This window comes from Caretta caretta, chromosome 26 (assembly GCF_965140235.1).
Source record: "Caretta caretta isolate rCarCar2 chromosome 26, rCarCar1.hap1, whole genome shotgun sequence".
NCBI lineage: Eukaryota > Metazoa > Chordata > Testudines > Cheloniidae > Caretta > Caretta caretta.
This window is the reverse complement of record NC_134231.1, coordinates 935,165-948,840: the sequence shown is the minus strand read 5'-3', so window position 1 is coordinate 948,840 and position 13,676 is coordinate 935,165. Positions and strand designations below refer to the sequence as shown.

General features: G+C 43.7%; 1 protein-coding gene across 6 annotated transcripts in view; it reads right to left on the bottom strand.

Annotated features, from left to right (window-relative positions):
• The window catches only part of ZMAT4 (zinc finger matrin-type 4), a 260,600-nt gene that overhangs the window by 142,646 nt on the left and 104,278 nt on the right, over positions 1–13,676 (bottom strand). For 3 of the 6 annotated variants that reach the window (XR_012666151.1, XR_012666152.1, XM_048829359.2), the window contains one exon: positions 12,179–12,283. Coding sequence is in view for 4 of the 6 variants with exons in the window: in XM_048829359.2 (XP_048685316.1) it covers positions 12,179–12,280 (102 nt within the window). In the remaining 2 variants the exon portion in view is untranslated. The remainder of the gene's footprint in view (positions 1–12,178; positions 12,284–13,676) is intronic. The other 3 variants (XM_075123468.1, XM_075123469.1, XM_048829358.2) reach the window with 1 other exon arrangement.

The window sequence follows — 13,676 nt, the reverse complement described above, 5'->3', positions numbered from 1 at the left end:
AGGTATTTTTTCATGCTTTGTGTGTATAAAAGATCTTCTACACTTTCCACAGTATGCATCCGATGAAGTGAGCTGTAGCTCACGAAAGCTTATGCTCAAATAAATTGGTTAGTCTCTAAGGTGCCACAAGTCCTCCTTTTCTTTTTGCGAATACAGACTAACACGGCTGTTACTCTGAAACCTGTCATTGGAGGAGAAGACTCCAAGAGATTCATTCAGGTAAGCCAGTGTTCATCTGCATTTATCCCAAACTCTTTGGTCTGGAAATCACATGAGAAGAGTTTCTCTGAGATTTCCAGTTCCTCTAGCTTTGAGATGGGTCTGACTCAGGAGCACACAAGGAGACTTCATCCAGGATTATTACTACTGTTTGTCCTGCTGTAGCACCTAGAGGCCAGGGCCCTGTGATGTCATGTCCTCTACAAACATACAACAGGGATGCTGCTTGTCAAGTTTGTCATGTAAGTAGCACAGCTGAGCAGCAGAAGCACACAAAGGCGGCGGGGGGGACACAAACAAACAGCTTTTCTGACCCTTGCATCAGCTTTGAGTCACTTCTTGCTTCCTCCAAGCCCTGGTAGCCATGTTCAGCTGAACAATGCATAAATCTAGGTACTTACATGCCCCTCATCCCCACAGTATCTTTCCATGGGTGGGCCATGACTACTCTGCATGCAGAGCTTTCACCTGGATCCCGGTGCCACATTTGTTCAGGGAGCTCAGCTAAAAACACCCATCTCCAACTGCTATGCCCACATCCTTCCAGCATCATTCTCCAGGCTCATGGTAAAAACCTCTCCCCTCCCCTCGGCCTCCCTTCCAGGGTGGTGTATGTTTTGTATTCACCCCTCACTAGATACATTGCAGTGACCTCTGTGTGCATTAACCAGAGAATCAAGTGACCCCATAACTGCAATGGGCTTCATTTACAGGCGAGTTTCACAAGGATTTCCCTGCAAAGCGCTTTCTGGCACAGAGGAAAAAGCAATTGCACCTTTGAAGGGAGAAAGGCATTTTAATAGTGAAGCTTTGTTGACAAAAGCCTAGGGAATACAATTTAGCACATTGTTCACGTAGCACAGTTCTTCTAATCTGAATCCCCAGGCTCTCCGCGGGGCAGAGCCAGGTCTTGCAAAGGGCACTGTGCTCAGGGTTACCTACTCAGGCCACCGACTTATGCATTTTCCCCCCCACCCACAGATTTTATATTTATATAAAAATAAATCAATCCCACCATTTCAAATTGTGTTTGAAGGACACTGAGCATTCAATGCAGTGAGAGCTGGATGAAAAGGTCACTTGCCTTTAGAAGTCACTTGGCTTTACGTCCAGCCGAGAAACATGCCCAGTGAAAAAAGGTGCCCTTAGAACATGCCACTGAAAACCCACTGCGTCTTAAAAGACTTTCCAAATCTCTCTGACATTCCATTACCTAAATGCCATACAGAGTAGGAGCTCTGCACTGGGTGGGTGCTCAGCACTTGCACTTCACATCAGAGTTAGGAACACAGGAGCAGATCCATGGCCCCTCTAGCCCAGTGTCCTATCTCCAATATTGTCCAGCACCCAATGCTTCAGAGGAAGGTGCAAGAAAGTCCTAATCCCTAGAATTAGTTAGAAGGATGACAGGTTTCAGAGTGGTAGTCATGTTAGTCTGTATCAGCAAAAACAACGAGGAGTCCTTGTGGCACCTTAGAGACTAACAAACAAAATTTATTTGGGCATAAGCTTTCATGGGCTAAAACCCACTTCATCAGATGCATGGAGTGGAAAATACAGTAGGCAGAGGTGTGTGTGTGTGTGTGTTATATATATAAAAAAATATAATACACACACACACAGAGTACATGAAAAGATGGGAGTTGCCTTACCAAGTGAGGGGGTCAGTGCTAATGAGAAAATTCAGTTAAAGTGGAAGCTGGCTATTCTCAATAGTAGAATACCAAGGGAGGAAAAATCACTTTTGTAGTGGTAATGAGGCCAATGTCATCAGGGTGGCCCATTTCAAACAATTGACAAGAAGGTGTGAATATCAGCAGGAGGAAATTAGTTTTTGTAGTGACCCATCCATTCCCAGTCTTTGTTCAGGCCTAATTTGAGGGTGTCCAGTTTGCAAATTAATTCCAGTTCTGCAGTTTTTCATTTGAGTCTGTTTTTGTAGTTTTTTTGTTGAAGAATTGCCACTTTTAAGTCTGTTACTGAGTGTCCAGGGAGATTGAGGTGTTCTCCGACTGGTTTTCGAAAGTTATAATTCTTGATGTCTGATTTGTGTCCATTTATTCTTTTGCGTAGAGACTGTCCAGTTTAGCCAATGTACATGGCAGAGCGGCATCCTGTAGGTGTTTGTCTCTGTCTGAGGGATTGGAGCAAATGTGGTTATATCGTAGAGCTTGGCTGTAGACAATGGATCGTGTGATGGGTTCTGGATGAAAGCTGGAGGCATGTAAGTATAGCGGTCAGCAGGTTTCCGGCATAGGGTGATGTTTATGTGACCATCGCTTATTTGCACTGTAGTGTCCAGGAAGTGGACCTCTTGTGTGGACTGGTCCAGGCTGAGTTGATGGTGCGGTGGAACTTGTTGAAATCCTGGTGGAATTCCTCTAGGGCCTCCTTCCCTGGGTCCAGATGAAGAAGAGTCATCAATGTAGCACAAGTGGAGTAGGGGCGTTAGGGGACGAGAGCTGAGGTGTTGTTGTTCTAAGTCAGCCATAAAAATGTTGGCATACTGTGGGGCCATGTGGGTACCCATAGCAGTCCCACTGACTTGAAGGTATAAATTGTCCCCAAATCTGAAATAGTTGTGAGTGAGGACAAAGTCACAAAGTTCAGCCACCAGGTTTGCCGTGACATTATCAGGAATACTGTTCCTGACGGATATATTCAATATATATCCAACATGATATATGCCATCATGTGCCAGCAATGCCCCTCTGCCATGTACATTGGCCAAACTAGACAGTCTCTACGCAAAAGAATAAATGGACACAAATCAGACATCAAGAATCATAACATCCAAAAACCAGTCAGAGAACACTTCAATCTTCCTGGACACTCAATAACAGACTTAAAAGTGGCAATTCTTCAACAACAATAAAAAACTTCAAAAACAGACTCCAGCGAGAAACTGCAGAATTGGAATTAATTTGCAAACTGGACACCCTCAAATTAGGCCTGAATAAAGACTGGGGGTGGATGGGTCACTACAAAAACTAATTTCCCCCTACTGATATTCACACCTTCTTGTCAACGGTTTGAAATGGGCCACCCTGATGACATTGGCCTCATTACTACTACAAAAGTGATTTTTCCTCCCTTGGTATTCTACTGTTGAGAATAGCCCGCTTCCACTTTAACTGAATTGTCTCATTAGCACTGACCACACACTTGGTAAAGCAACTCCCATCTTTTCATGTACTCTCTCTCTCTCGCTCTGTGTGTGTGTGTGTGTGTGTGTGTGTGTGTGTGTGTACTCACTCACACACACACACACCCACACACCTGCCTGCCTACTGTATTTTCCACTCCATGCGTCTGATGAAGTGGGTTTTAGCCCACAAAAGCTTATGCCCAAATAAATTTGTTAGTCTTTAAGGTGCCACAAGGACTCCTCATTGTTTTAGGAGGAGGAGGGGCTGAACCCCATGCATGTCTGTGAGCCGGACTGGTTTTATCCAAAACCAACCCAGATTACACCCCACGTGCATAATGATTTTAGTGAACATGAGGTTTATATCCTTTTTACTCGCACCCCCTTTCTCCAGGAATTTTGCTTTCTATTTTCCCCATGTGCATGGGCTCCTTTGTCACCACATGCTGCAGACAGCCTGAAACATCTGACGTGCACTGGACTACTTTGTCCTATTCAGTGTTTCTTCATCTGCTCATCCAGTTTCTTCCTTTATTCTCCCACAGGGAGAAAAAACAGGTGAGCCAGCCGCAACGCAGAATGTCAAATCAAAGTAGTGCAACATGTTGTTACCTAGCAGTGAATTTATCAGGCATCCAGATTTGGATACTTCATTGCAGTGGCATAAACGGTAACAATAACAGAAAATAGAAGAGAACAGATTTCTCTGATAAAGTATTGTAATGGAAACAGTTCATACAAGTGCCCCTAAAACTCTCATCTTGGGGTTACAATTCTAGTTGTGATTCAAATGCTTGGTCTTCCTCAGTTTTGGTAAGTGGTATTCAAATCACACATCACATACTTATCAATCATAGAATATCAGGATTCGAAGGGACCTCAGGAGGTCATCTAGTCCAATCCCCTGCTCAAAGGAGGAACAATCCCCAATAAAATCATCCCAGCCAGGGCTTTGTCAAGCCTGACCTTAAAAACTTCTAAGGAAGGAGATTCTACCACCTCCCTAGGTAACGCATTCCAGTGTTTCACCACCCTCCTAGTGAAAAAGTTTTTCCTAATATCCAACCTAAACCTCCCCCACTGCAACTTAAGACCATTACTCCTTGTCCTGTCATCTTCTAACACTGAGAATAGTCTAGAACCATCCTCTCTGGAACCACCTCTCAGGTAGTTGAAAGCAGCTATCAAATCCCCCCTCATTCTTCTCTTCTGCAGACTAAACAATCCCAGTTCCCTCAGCCTCTCCTCATAAGTCATGTGTTCCAGACCCCTAAACATTTTTGTTGCCCTTCGCTGGACTCTCTCCAATTTTTCCACATCCTTCTTGTAGTGTAGGGCCCAAAACTGGACACAGTACTCCAGATGAGGCCTCACCAATGTCGAATAGAGGGAAATGATTACGTCCCTCAATCTGCTGGCTATGCCCCCACTTATACATCCCAAAATGCCATTGGCTTTCTTGGCAACAAGGGCACACTGTTGACTCATATCCAGCTTCTCGTCCACTGTCACCCCTAGGTCCTTCTCTGCAGAACTGCTGCCTAGCCATTCGGTCCCTAGTCTGTAGCGGTGCATTGGATTCTTCCGTCCTAAGTGCAGGACCCTGCACTTATCCTTGTTGAACCTCATCAGATTTCTTTTGGCCCAATCCTCTAATTTGTCTAGGTCCCTCTGTATCCTATCCCTACCTGCCACCATATCTACCACTCCTCCTAGTTTAGTCTCATCCGCAAATTTGCTGAGAGTGCAATCCACACCATCCTCCAGATCATTTATGAAGATATTGAACAAAACCGGCCCCAGGACTGACCCTTGGGACACTCCACTTGATACCGGCTGCCATCTAGACATGGAGCCATTGATCACTACCCGTTGAGCCCGACAATCTAGCCAACTTTCTACCCACCTTATAGTGCATTCATCCAGCCCATACTTCTTTAACTTGCTGACAAGAATACTGTGGGAGACCGTGTCAAAAGCTTTGCTATAGTCAAGAAACAATACATCCACTGCTTTCCCCTCATCCACAGAACCAGTAATCTCATCATAGAAGGCGATTAGATTAGTCAGGCATGACCTTCCCTTGGTGAATCCATGCTGACTGTTCCTGATCACTTTCCTCTCGTGTAAGTGCTCCTCTTCAAGAACTTCAAGAACAGGAGTACTAGTGGCACCTTAGAGACTAACCAATTTATTTGAGCATAAGCTTTCATGAGCTACAGCTCACTTCATCGGATGCATTCAAGAAGCGAGCTGCAGCTCATGAAAGCTTATGCTCAAATAAACTGGTTAGTCTCTAAGGTGCCACAAGTCCTCCTGTTCTTTTTGTGGATACAGACTAACACGGTTGCTCCTCTGAAACCTGTCTCCACTTGTAAACTAACCGGCACCTCTAAAGCAACATCCTGTGCAGCTCAATGCCACAATGTGAATGGACCTTGCTAGTGTATTTTCTGCATTTGGATAGATGCAGCTTCATTGCAAGCAAATACCCCAAGTCCAGCAACACACATCATTGCACTCATGAGCTGCATCCTGGACTAAAAGCAGTGTTAGAGAAAGGGCACAGTACAGGGGGAAGTATTTGTGGATTTTAATGCAGATGAGAGCTGAGGTACAGTAGCTGTATATAGGAGAGACAGAGCAGAGGAGGGGAATGGAGAGAGTTGTTACAAAGACAAAATGAGCGCAGTGTTTGCTGCATGTCTAGTTGCAAGTGAAGATACGCTGCAAACATTCAGATTCTTTTGTCATTTTTCCTGCTACTCTTGCCCTTGGGAATAAGATTGCTTAGTATCTGCAGAACCATCAACGAATTGTGTTTTGTTTTGTTTTTATTCCCTGGCAAAATAGTGCGAAGGAAAGCAAGAAATAAAGGGGTTATTACTGATGGCTCAGAGATGGAGAAGAGAAACTAAGTGAAACAGACTATTCCTGTTTGGCAAGATTAAAACCTCCTCATTTTATATGCCTTTCCTCTCTCCCCCACTTTCTCACATAGAAATGTCTAATTTTATATGCAGAGTGGAGCTGAGATTTCACTCCATGGCCTAGAGGTGCAGATTATTCCCACTGCACTAAAATCAGTGCTCAAGGAGAGATCATACAGTGGTAGTTTCAAGGTTTCTCTCTCTCTCCCCACATATAATCTATATCTTTGCATGGAAGAGGCCACTCAGAATAAATTGTAATGTGTTTGTGGCTATAAGCCAAACCATCACATGTGTGGATATATCTTGGGGGTGTGATATATGCAGAATTACATGCCCAGAACCTGATCTTGCACTATTGAAGACAATGGCTGTCATCCCATTGATTTAAATTGGAGAAGGATCAAGCCCCCAAATATCAGGAGCTGTGAAGTCATCCTGCCATGCTTCCAAGTGGTGAGTGTGTGGTTGTGATTATTAAGGCACAGACAGCTTGTGAAATGAACAATTGGATTATTTTTATTTGAACATTACATAACAGCAATGGAAGCCAGCTGTAAGATGCAGCCTGCCCCAGTCTGTTCTACCTTCCCCTGCAATCACCCGGTCTTCCAAAACAAACCACCACCTTTGGCCGCTGCAGCCACACCCACACTGCATTGCAACGGCAGCTGATCCACATGGCCTCAAAAAAAAAGGACAGAGCAGCACGAGACCACTCTATGTGCCAGTGCTTCAGGACAGCTCAAGGCCCTTCAGGGTCCCTAATCCTATTACAGAGCTAGAGGAGACTGCAGGATGCCACTAGCCCTACATAAAGAACAGGAGGACTTGTGGCACCTTAGAGACTAACCAATTTATTTGAGCATAAGCTTTTGTGAGCTACAGCTCACTTCATCGGATGATGCATCATGCATCCGATGAAGTGAGCTGTAGCTCACGAAAGCTTATGTTCAAATAAATTGGTTAGTCTCTAAGGTGCCACAAGTCCTCCTGTTCTTTTTGCGAATATAGCCCTGCATAGCTCTCCAAGGAGCCAGATGTAGCTTTGGTCCAAATCTCTTTTCTGCATGTTGGCATCCAGGCCTAGACATTATCATCCCCTGCAGAGAAGTGCATATGGTTATAAACAACCTTGTCTCATGATTGTGCAGGGACCCTGTTCCTATAAGTCCTGACACAAAGACAGACAAATGAAATTTAGTTTGGGCACAGAAAATTCAGTGCTGTGTCCATTTAAGGCCCTTCCTGGGTATTTCCACTGAGAAACTGAGCTTGGTGCACGCCTCGGAAAATCCTGCAAATATTCCCTCCGTTGACCATTTGAGTGCGCAATGGCGGCGTTCAGACCCCTGCTGTTTCTGTTCATTTCTGCTGCAGTCAGAGCCAAAAGAGCCCAGTGAGAATCAGGGCTAGGGGAAGATTTGATCCCCTACCCAAATTGATTATAATCTAAGAAACCCCCGTGTGTGTTTTCTCTGAACATTTTAGTGAACAAATTTATTTCTAGAACTGGTTAGAAAAATAGGGTTTTTTTCCCCCCTGGGAGAAGTTTTTTGGGGGGATGGAAGGGAGATCATCATAGAAATTGAAATCAGCTGGAAAAAAAAACCCCTCATTTTTTCTGCAGGAAGTTTCAGATCAAATTTGAAATGAACATTTGTTTCAAATGGACAATTCAAAATGAAACTATCATCATTTCCATTTCATTTTGAATAATGCTTTAGAAAGACATCATATCAAAATGTCATTTTATTTCTGATTTTTAAAAATCAAAAACAAAGCATCATTTGAAGTTGAAATGAAACAAATTTTAGTTTCAACGTTTCCTGTAGGAATTTTTTTTGGTCTGAATTGACATTTTTCTGTGAAAAGTTTCAGTTTTGACCAAACAATATTTGACCAGCTTTATTTATTGGTTGTAGGAGACCGTGAACTTTACATGTAATTATCATTTATTTTGCAGCAGCATCTAGAGGGTTCAGCCAGGATAGGGCTCCATTGTGTTAGCTGCTGAACAAACATACATATTAGAGAATATTCATGGAAAGCAAATTTTGAACTTGTAAAGGGCAAAGATTCTCACTGGAAACCGGATTTGTTCATCTAGCCAGAGAACAAACACCTTGTGACTCCAGTGTCCAGTTAAAACTAACCATCCCAGCTCAACTATCAAACTCAGAATTATTCACAGAAATGATGTGTTCAATCATTCTGAATTACTAATCTATCTGGGTAAGTCACACACGGCTCACTCCATCTCAGAACAGAAAAAAAGCTAAATTCATCCAATAAATTATTCACTACAAATTATTTGCTCAGGTTTCATTCAACCACATCCATTGTATATTGGGAAAGAGATGTATGAAGGTGTCCTATTGATGTCTGGGATAGAGGCAGTTCTCAGTTGCATCTGTTTTCCAAAGAATCAAACTCCACAGAAAGCAAGTTAACTCTGCGAAGATCAGTGCTACATTGACACATAGGCAAGTTCAAGCGTTGCAAAAAAAGTCTACAATACAGAGAGAAAAATATTCAGCTAGAGCGAGAGCAAACTATCCAATCTCCAAAGCCCAGAAACACGTGCAAGTTCTACCCTGGACTCTCTGCAGTACAAGACAGCCAGATTTTCAGAAGTGCTCAGCCTCCACAATTGGGGCTTGATTTACAAATGGGCTCAGCTCCCATTATTGGAGCTGCTGGGTGTTGAGCACTTACAAAAATCTGGCTCACTAGTGCCACATATGGTACCTTAAAGGGGACAGGGATGAGCCCTGGAAAGCTCATAACCTGTTTTTGCACAATTAATCCTTTCTTATGGGGCTGAAATATGAGACTTTAGTGACAAACGGCCGGCTATTTCCACAGGAAAAGAGGGGTTTTCTTTACAAATACCAGCTCTGTAGGGAGTATGCTCGTGGAGCAAAGGCTGTTTTTGGAGTTTCTTCTAAATTGGGACATAAATGGTGTTTGTTCAACAGCTACAAATGTAGGAGAAAAAGTAAAATCTGTCCCAGAAAATTCTTTCCAAAATTTTGCATCAAAGAATCAATCTCCTGTAACGGCAGCAGAGACCACAGCAGGTACAGCGTGGCCAAAGGGTACATGCGCCGCACTTCACAGCGTACAGAATCCAAGAACTGGAGATTGATTTGTAAGTGGGTTGGGGGTTTTTTTTGTTTTTAAACAAAAGACAAATGCAAGATACAAACAGAAGGTAAAAGTCAAATAAAATGAATCAATTGCACAGCTATGCCCCTTCCCCCTGCTGCTTCCGTTCCCTGTAGCAACATTCCTGGAAGAGCCATCTGTGCAAGCATTGCTTCTTCTAAAATATTGTGTCTCAAGCCTGGAGGTATCACCAAGAGCTGCACTACAGGGCTTATGTCCTCCCCTCTGCATTCAGCAGTAGGTTAATCCAGGGAATAGAACAGTCTGTGGACCAGTCATGGTTGCTCCCATATTCAAAAGCACCCAAATACCTGGGAGGCATTGGGTTTTATAGGGGCTTTGTCAGAAGGAAACATTCTACTCTGGAGCACAAAGAAACCAAGACAGTAGGGGCCTGGCCTGGCCTGCCAGGAGAACAAACACTGCTGCAGCTGCTGGAAGAGCTGCTCAGAGCCAGCTGAAGAGGAACAAATACCGAGATGGATGGAGGGGAACGTGCCGGCTCCGATACCCTGCTGCTGGCACCATCAGCGCAGCAGCTCAACATCTTCGCTGTATCGGAAGGAAAGCTCCGGGCTGGGTCTTTGCCACTCCAATTCCTTGAGGTGGGTGGGCATGTTTGGCTTGTCCCTTCAGATTTCCAGCTCCCTGCGCTCATTGCGTCGCAGAGCCTGGTAGGCCCGGTTACATAATGGAGCTGCTGCGCCTGATGTCAGCAGTGTCTGCTGGGATTGCACAGGTATGACAAACTAGCCTGACACATCGCTCCAGATAAACACAACACAAAACCAGGTTGGTTTCCCCATTTCCAAAACATTAACAACTCAGCTGGCACCAGCAATTACACGGGCAGACGAAACCAGGCTGCTAGCGTACCCCATTGCTCACAGGTAGCAGTTCCTATTTTCTGCACTCGTGCCTCCGTCTCCTGGGCGCTGAATATTGGCTTCCTCTTGCAGCATTATCAAGAGCTGGAAGGTTGCTGCCTTAGAGTTGGCAGTAGCTGCTGGGGATGTCCGTTTCAGTCTCTAGGGAAGCCAGGGCAGGATATACAGGGCAAGGCTGTTGTGACAAGTTCCTTATTTATTAAGGACAACATGTCCTCCTCTACAATGCACCAGTCAAGGCTGTTGTCAGTTTCCACTGCCAACGGTGGGACAAATTCTCCCACAAACGTACACCCAGGGCAAAACATTCACGTAAATCGGAGCTGAGGTTTGAGCAAACCAATCTGTGCCGAGGAACCCTGAGAACAGAATTGTCATTTGGTTGACAACAATGCAAACCTTGGTGGCATCAGCAGAGTTTTGCATTGAGTTTCATGTTCACCAAGTCATTAAAACCCATGCACAAAAGAGGCCCCACCCTCAAGCTGCCCGTAAAAACTCCCTTCCCCTAGAGCTTGCCAGTGTTCTAGGTTGGGAAAGACAGGTCCCATTTCAGACTCGCCCCTGTCACTGATTACTAAAAGCACAGCCAGGGTGGATATGAGAGTGACTGAAGTCCCATTGTGATTAATATTCCACAGCCTGTCCGCTTGTGCTAATGCGTTCACCTTCCATTTATCCCAACACAGCCCCACACAGTGGCCAAATCCGCAATCTGAGTGCAGTGTTCATTTCTGACTGACACAAAGCCAGCCTCACATTTACAACCATTTACACCTTTCCTCCCGAACTCCATGCAGCGTGTTCCCTACAGCTCAAAGAGTGTACGCTCCGGTATCCCATGTCAAGGCGGGGTGTGTACTGTATTATTTTCCTTTTACTAGCATTATACAATGGGATATCCTTCTGCGATTGCCTCCCTGTTTAATGGGAATTTATTTAATTTTGTTTTGATGATGTGCAGTGCTGTTAATTGCTGTTCTAACACGTCTCTAATGATATATCCTTTCTAATTGTTTATAGCTTGCCTACCTCTTAAGTGCTTAAATACATTCAAATACTAATCTATTCTCTGCAAAATTAGAAATTTCTTCTCAGCAATGGATAGCACAGCACATTTAATATGAAAACTTGAGTTCAAATTGCTGAACTCTTACCTGATCTCACTAACTACTTGCTTTTTGAAACCTAGTTTTTCAATACAGTCTTCAAATTGCAGAACTGACTTTGCAAGTTTAGGCAGCAGCAAGAAGAGATGCAGCAGGGAATGTTACAATGGCATTATTTAAACAATTAGAGAACAATATAACCAGCAATAAAATTACTTTTAATTTAAACAGCGTCGTTCTGCATTTACGTTTTTGATTGCATTGTCCTGTTTAAAATACTACTAGGCCAGTTACGAAATCAGCTGCAAAGATATCTTCTTTTCATGCATTTCCTTTCTATAATGGATAGGTTCAATGATCTTATAAAGGAGAAGTTTTATCCACAAGGTATTAACATAATGAGACCAAGCAGAACAACAAGTATTCCATACATTGGGGTAGCATTGCCAGACATTCCTAAGTGCCAAAGAAAAACTTAGAAAATCAAGTCCAGGCCATATATTGAGTGGATGTAGCTCAGGGACTTGTTTTACTGTTCTCTAAGCATGGGAATTTTAAAGAATAGTCTCTACATTTCTGTATCAAGATTCAATGATAGCCCAAAAAGCGATTCCACCATAGCAGAAGAACTCTGCAGTTTCCAGCAATAGATTATAGCCATTGCAAAACGTCATTCTAACAAATTTAGGCTCTGAGTAACAAAGAAGATCTTACCTCATAATGTGCCACCCGCTGAGATTCTGATATTAGCTGAGCACTGCACACTTTGCAATAGCTTTCCGTGAATAATTCCTGGTCAATATCAGACGACTTCATCTGCTTACAGTGATACAGACAGACAACAGAACAGAAGGAATGATTATTTTCAGTGCTAGCACATACCACGGACAATAGAGAACAGTTACATTTCACAATGATCCACGAAGAGCGGAGCAAACCAACGTTCTGAAGAAGTTGGATGCTCTCCAAAATTTCATTACAAGTGAACGAAGCTGTAGCATCTTAAATTCCGTAAGCGCACAGGTAAGTATGGAGAATATCGGCAACCCCAGCTAGATATCGTTGTATGCAATTCTCACATAAATGGTGAGTTGTGCATCCAGTAGGGACAGCTGATGATCTATTGATCTCTGTTCTTGAATGATTTGGAACCATCAAGTTATGCACACAACTAGCCTATGTAAATGTGCTTTCTTATTGCTGATACCCTCCCTTCTCTGCCTTCTTACTGTCTGTTACATTTACTTGCTGTGTCTTTCTTAAATTGGATCATAAATAAACTTTAGGACAAGAACCAGGATACCCTGTAATACAATGGGGTCCCAATATGGGCTTGGCCTTCTGGTTTCCATTACAATATAATAAATAAAAATAATAATAAGGGACTCAAAGGAAACAGAAGAGAGCAAATGAAATGTTCTCAGCCTGCAAAAGAAAATCCAGACCTAAAAACATTTACCTTTTTAATAAACATAAGTCATTAGTGCTGGTATGATTTCCAGATTTCCACAATGAAAAGCCAGACCCAGAATTAGTTATGAAACACCCACCCCCCAAACACACACCCCTTGCTCTGCCGTGACACTGTTCGCTGCAGTGTATGGCGACATGTCTCAGTCTGAGGACCAGAAGTGCTGTGAAAACGTTTCTAAGAAACACCTAGAGAACACACTCCTCCTGTATTGTTGTGTCAAGACCTATGGATCACTACTCAGGACTGATGGATCATTTAAGTGATCCAAAGTCCCTTTGACTTGGGGCAGGAGCAGGACTTGAACATGTGTCTGCAAAGTCAGGATAAGACACGGTATTGACCCACTGCACCTCCCATTTTTACATATATGAATTTTTACCATGTGTCATCATGCCTCTCACCTCCAGACTGCCTCCTAGTGGCCAGGTACAACATTACAGGGATTTTCTCAGCACAGCACAGCACCGCCTCCAATTATCCTAGTGCCACAAAAGTCCACTGAGGGGTGCGGCCTCTCCCTCCAGCCAGCTCACCACTCCATCCATTCCCCTTCTGGGGTTAACTCAATCTAGTTTATTTCAAGCCCATCTCCCAGCCTCTATCTGGCCCTTTCTGTTCTTCACAGTCTCTCTCCTTTTGGCCTGGGGCAGGGCTGCTCCTACCCCATTGGGAGCCCTATGCAAGAATATTTCCCCCCCCCATGACACTGCACCCCATATTCTCCATAGTGATATTATT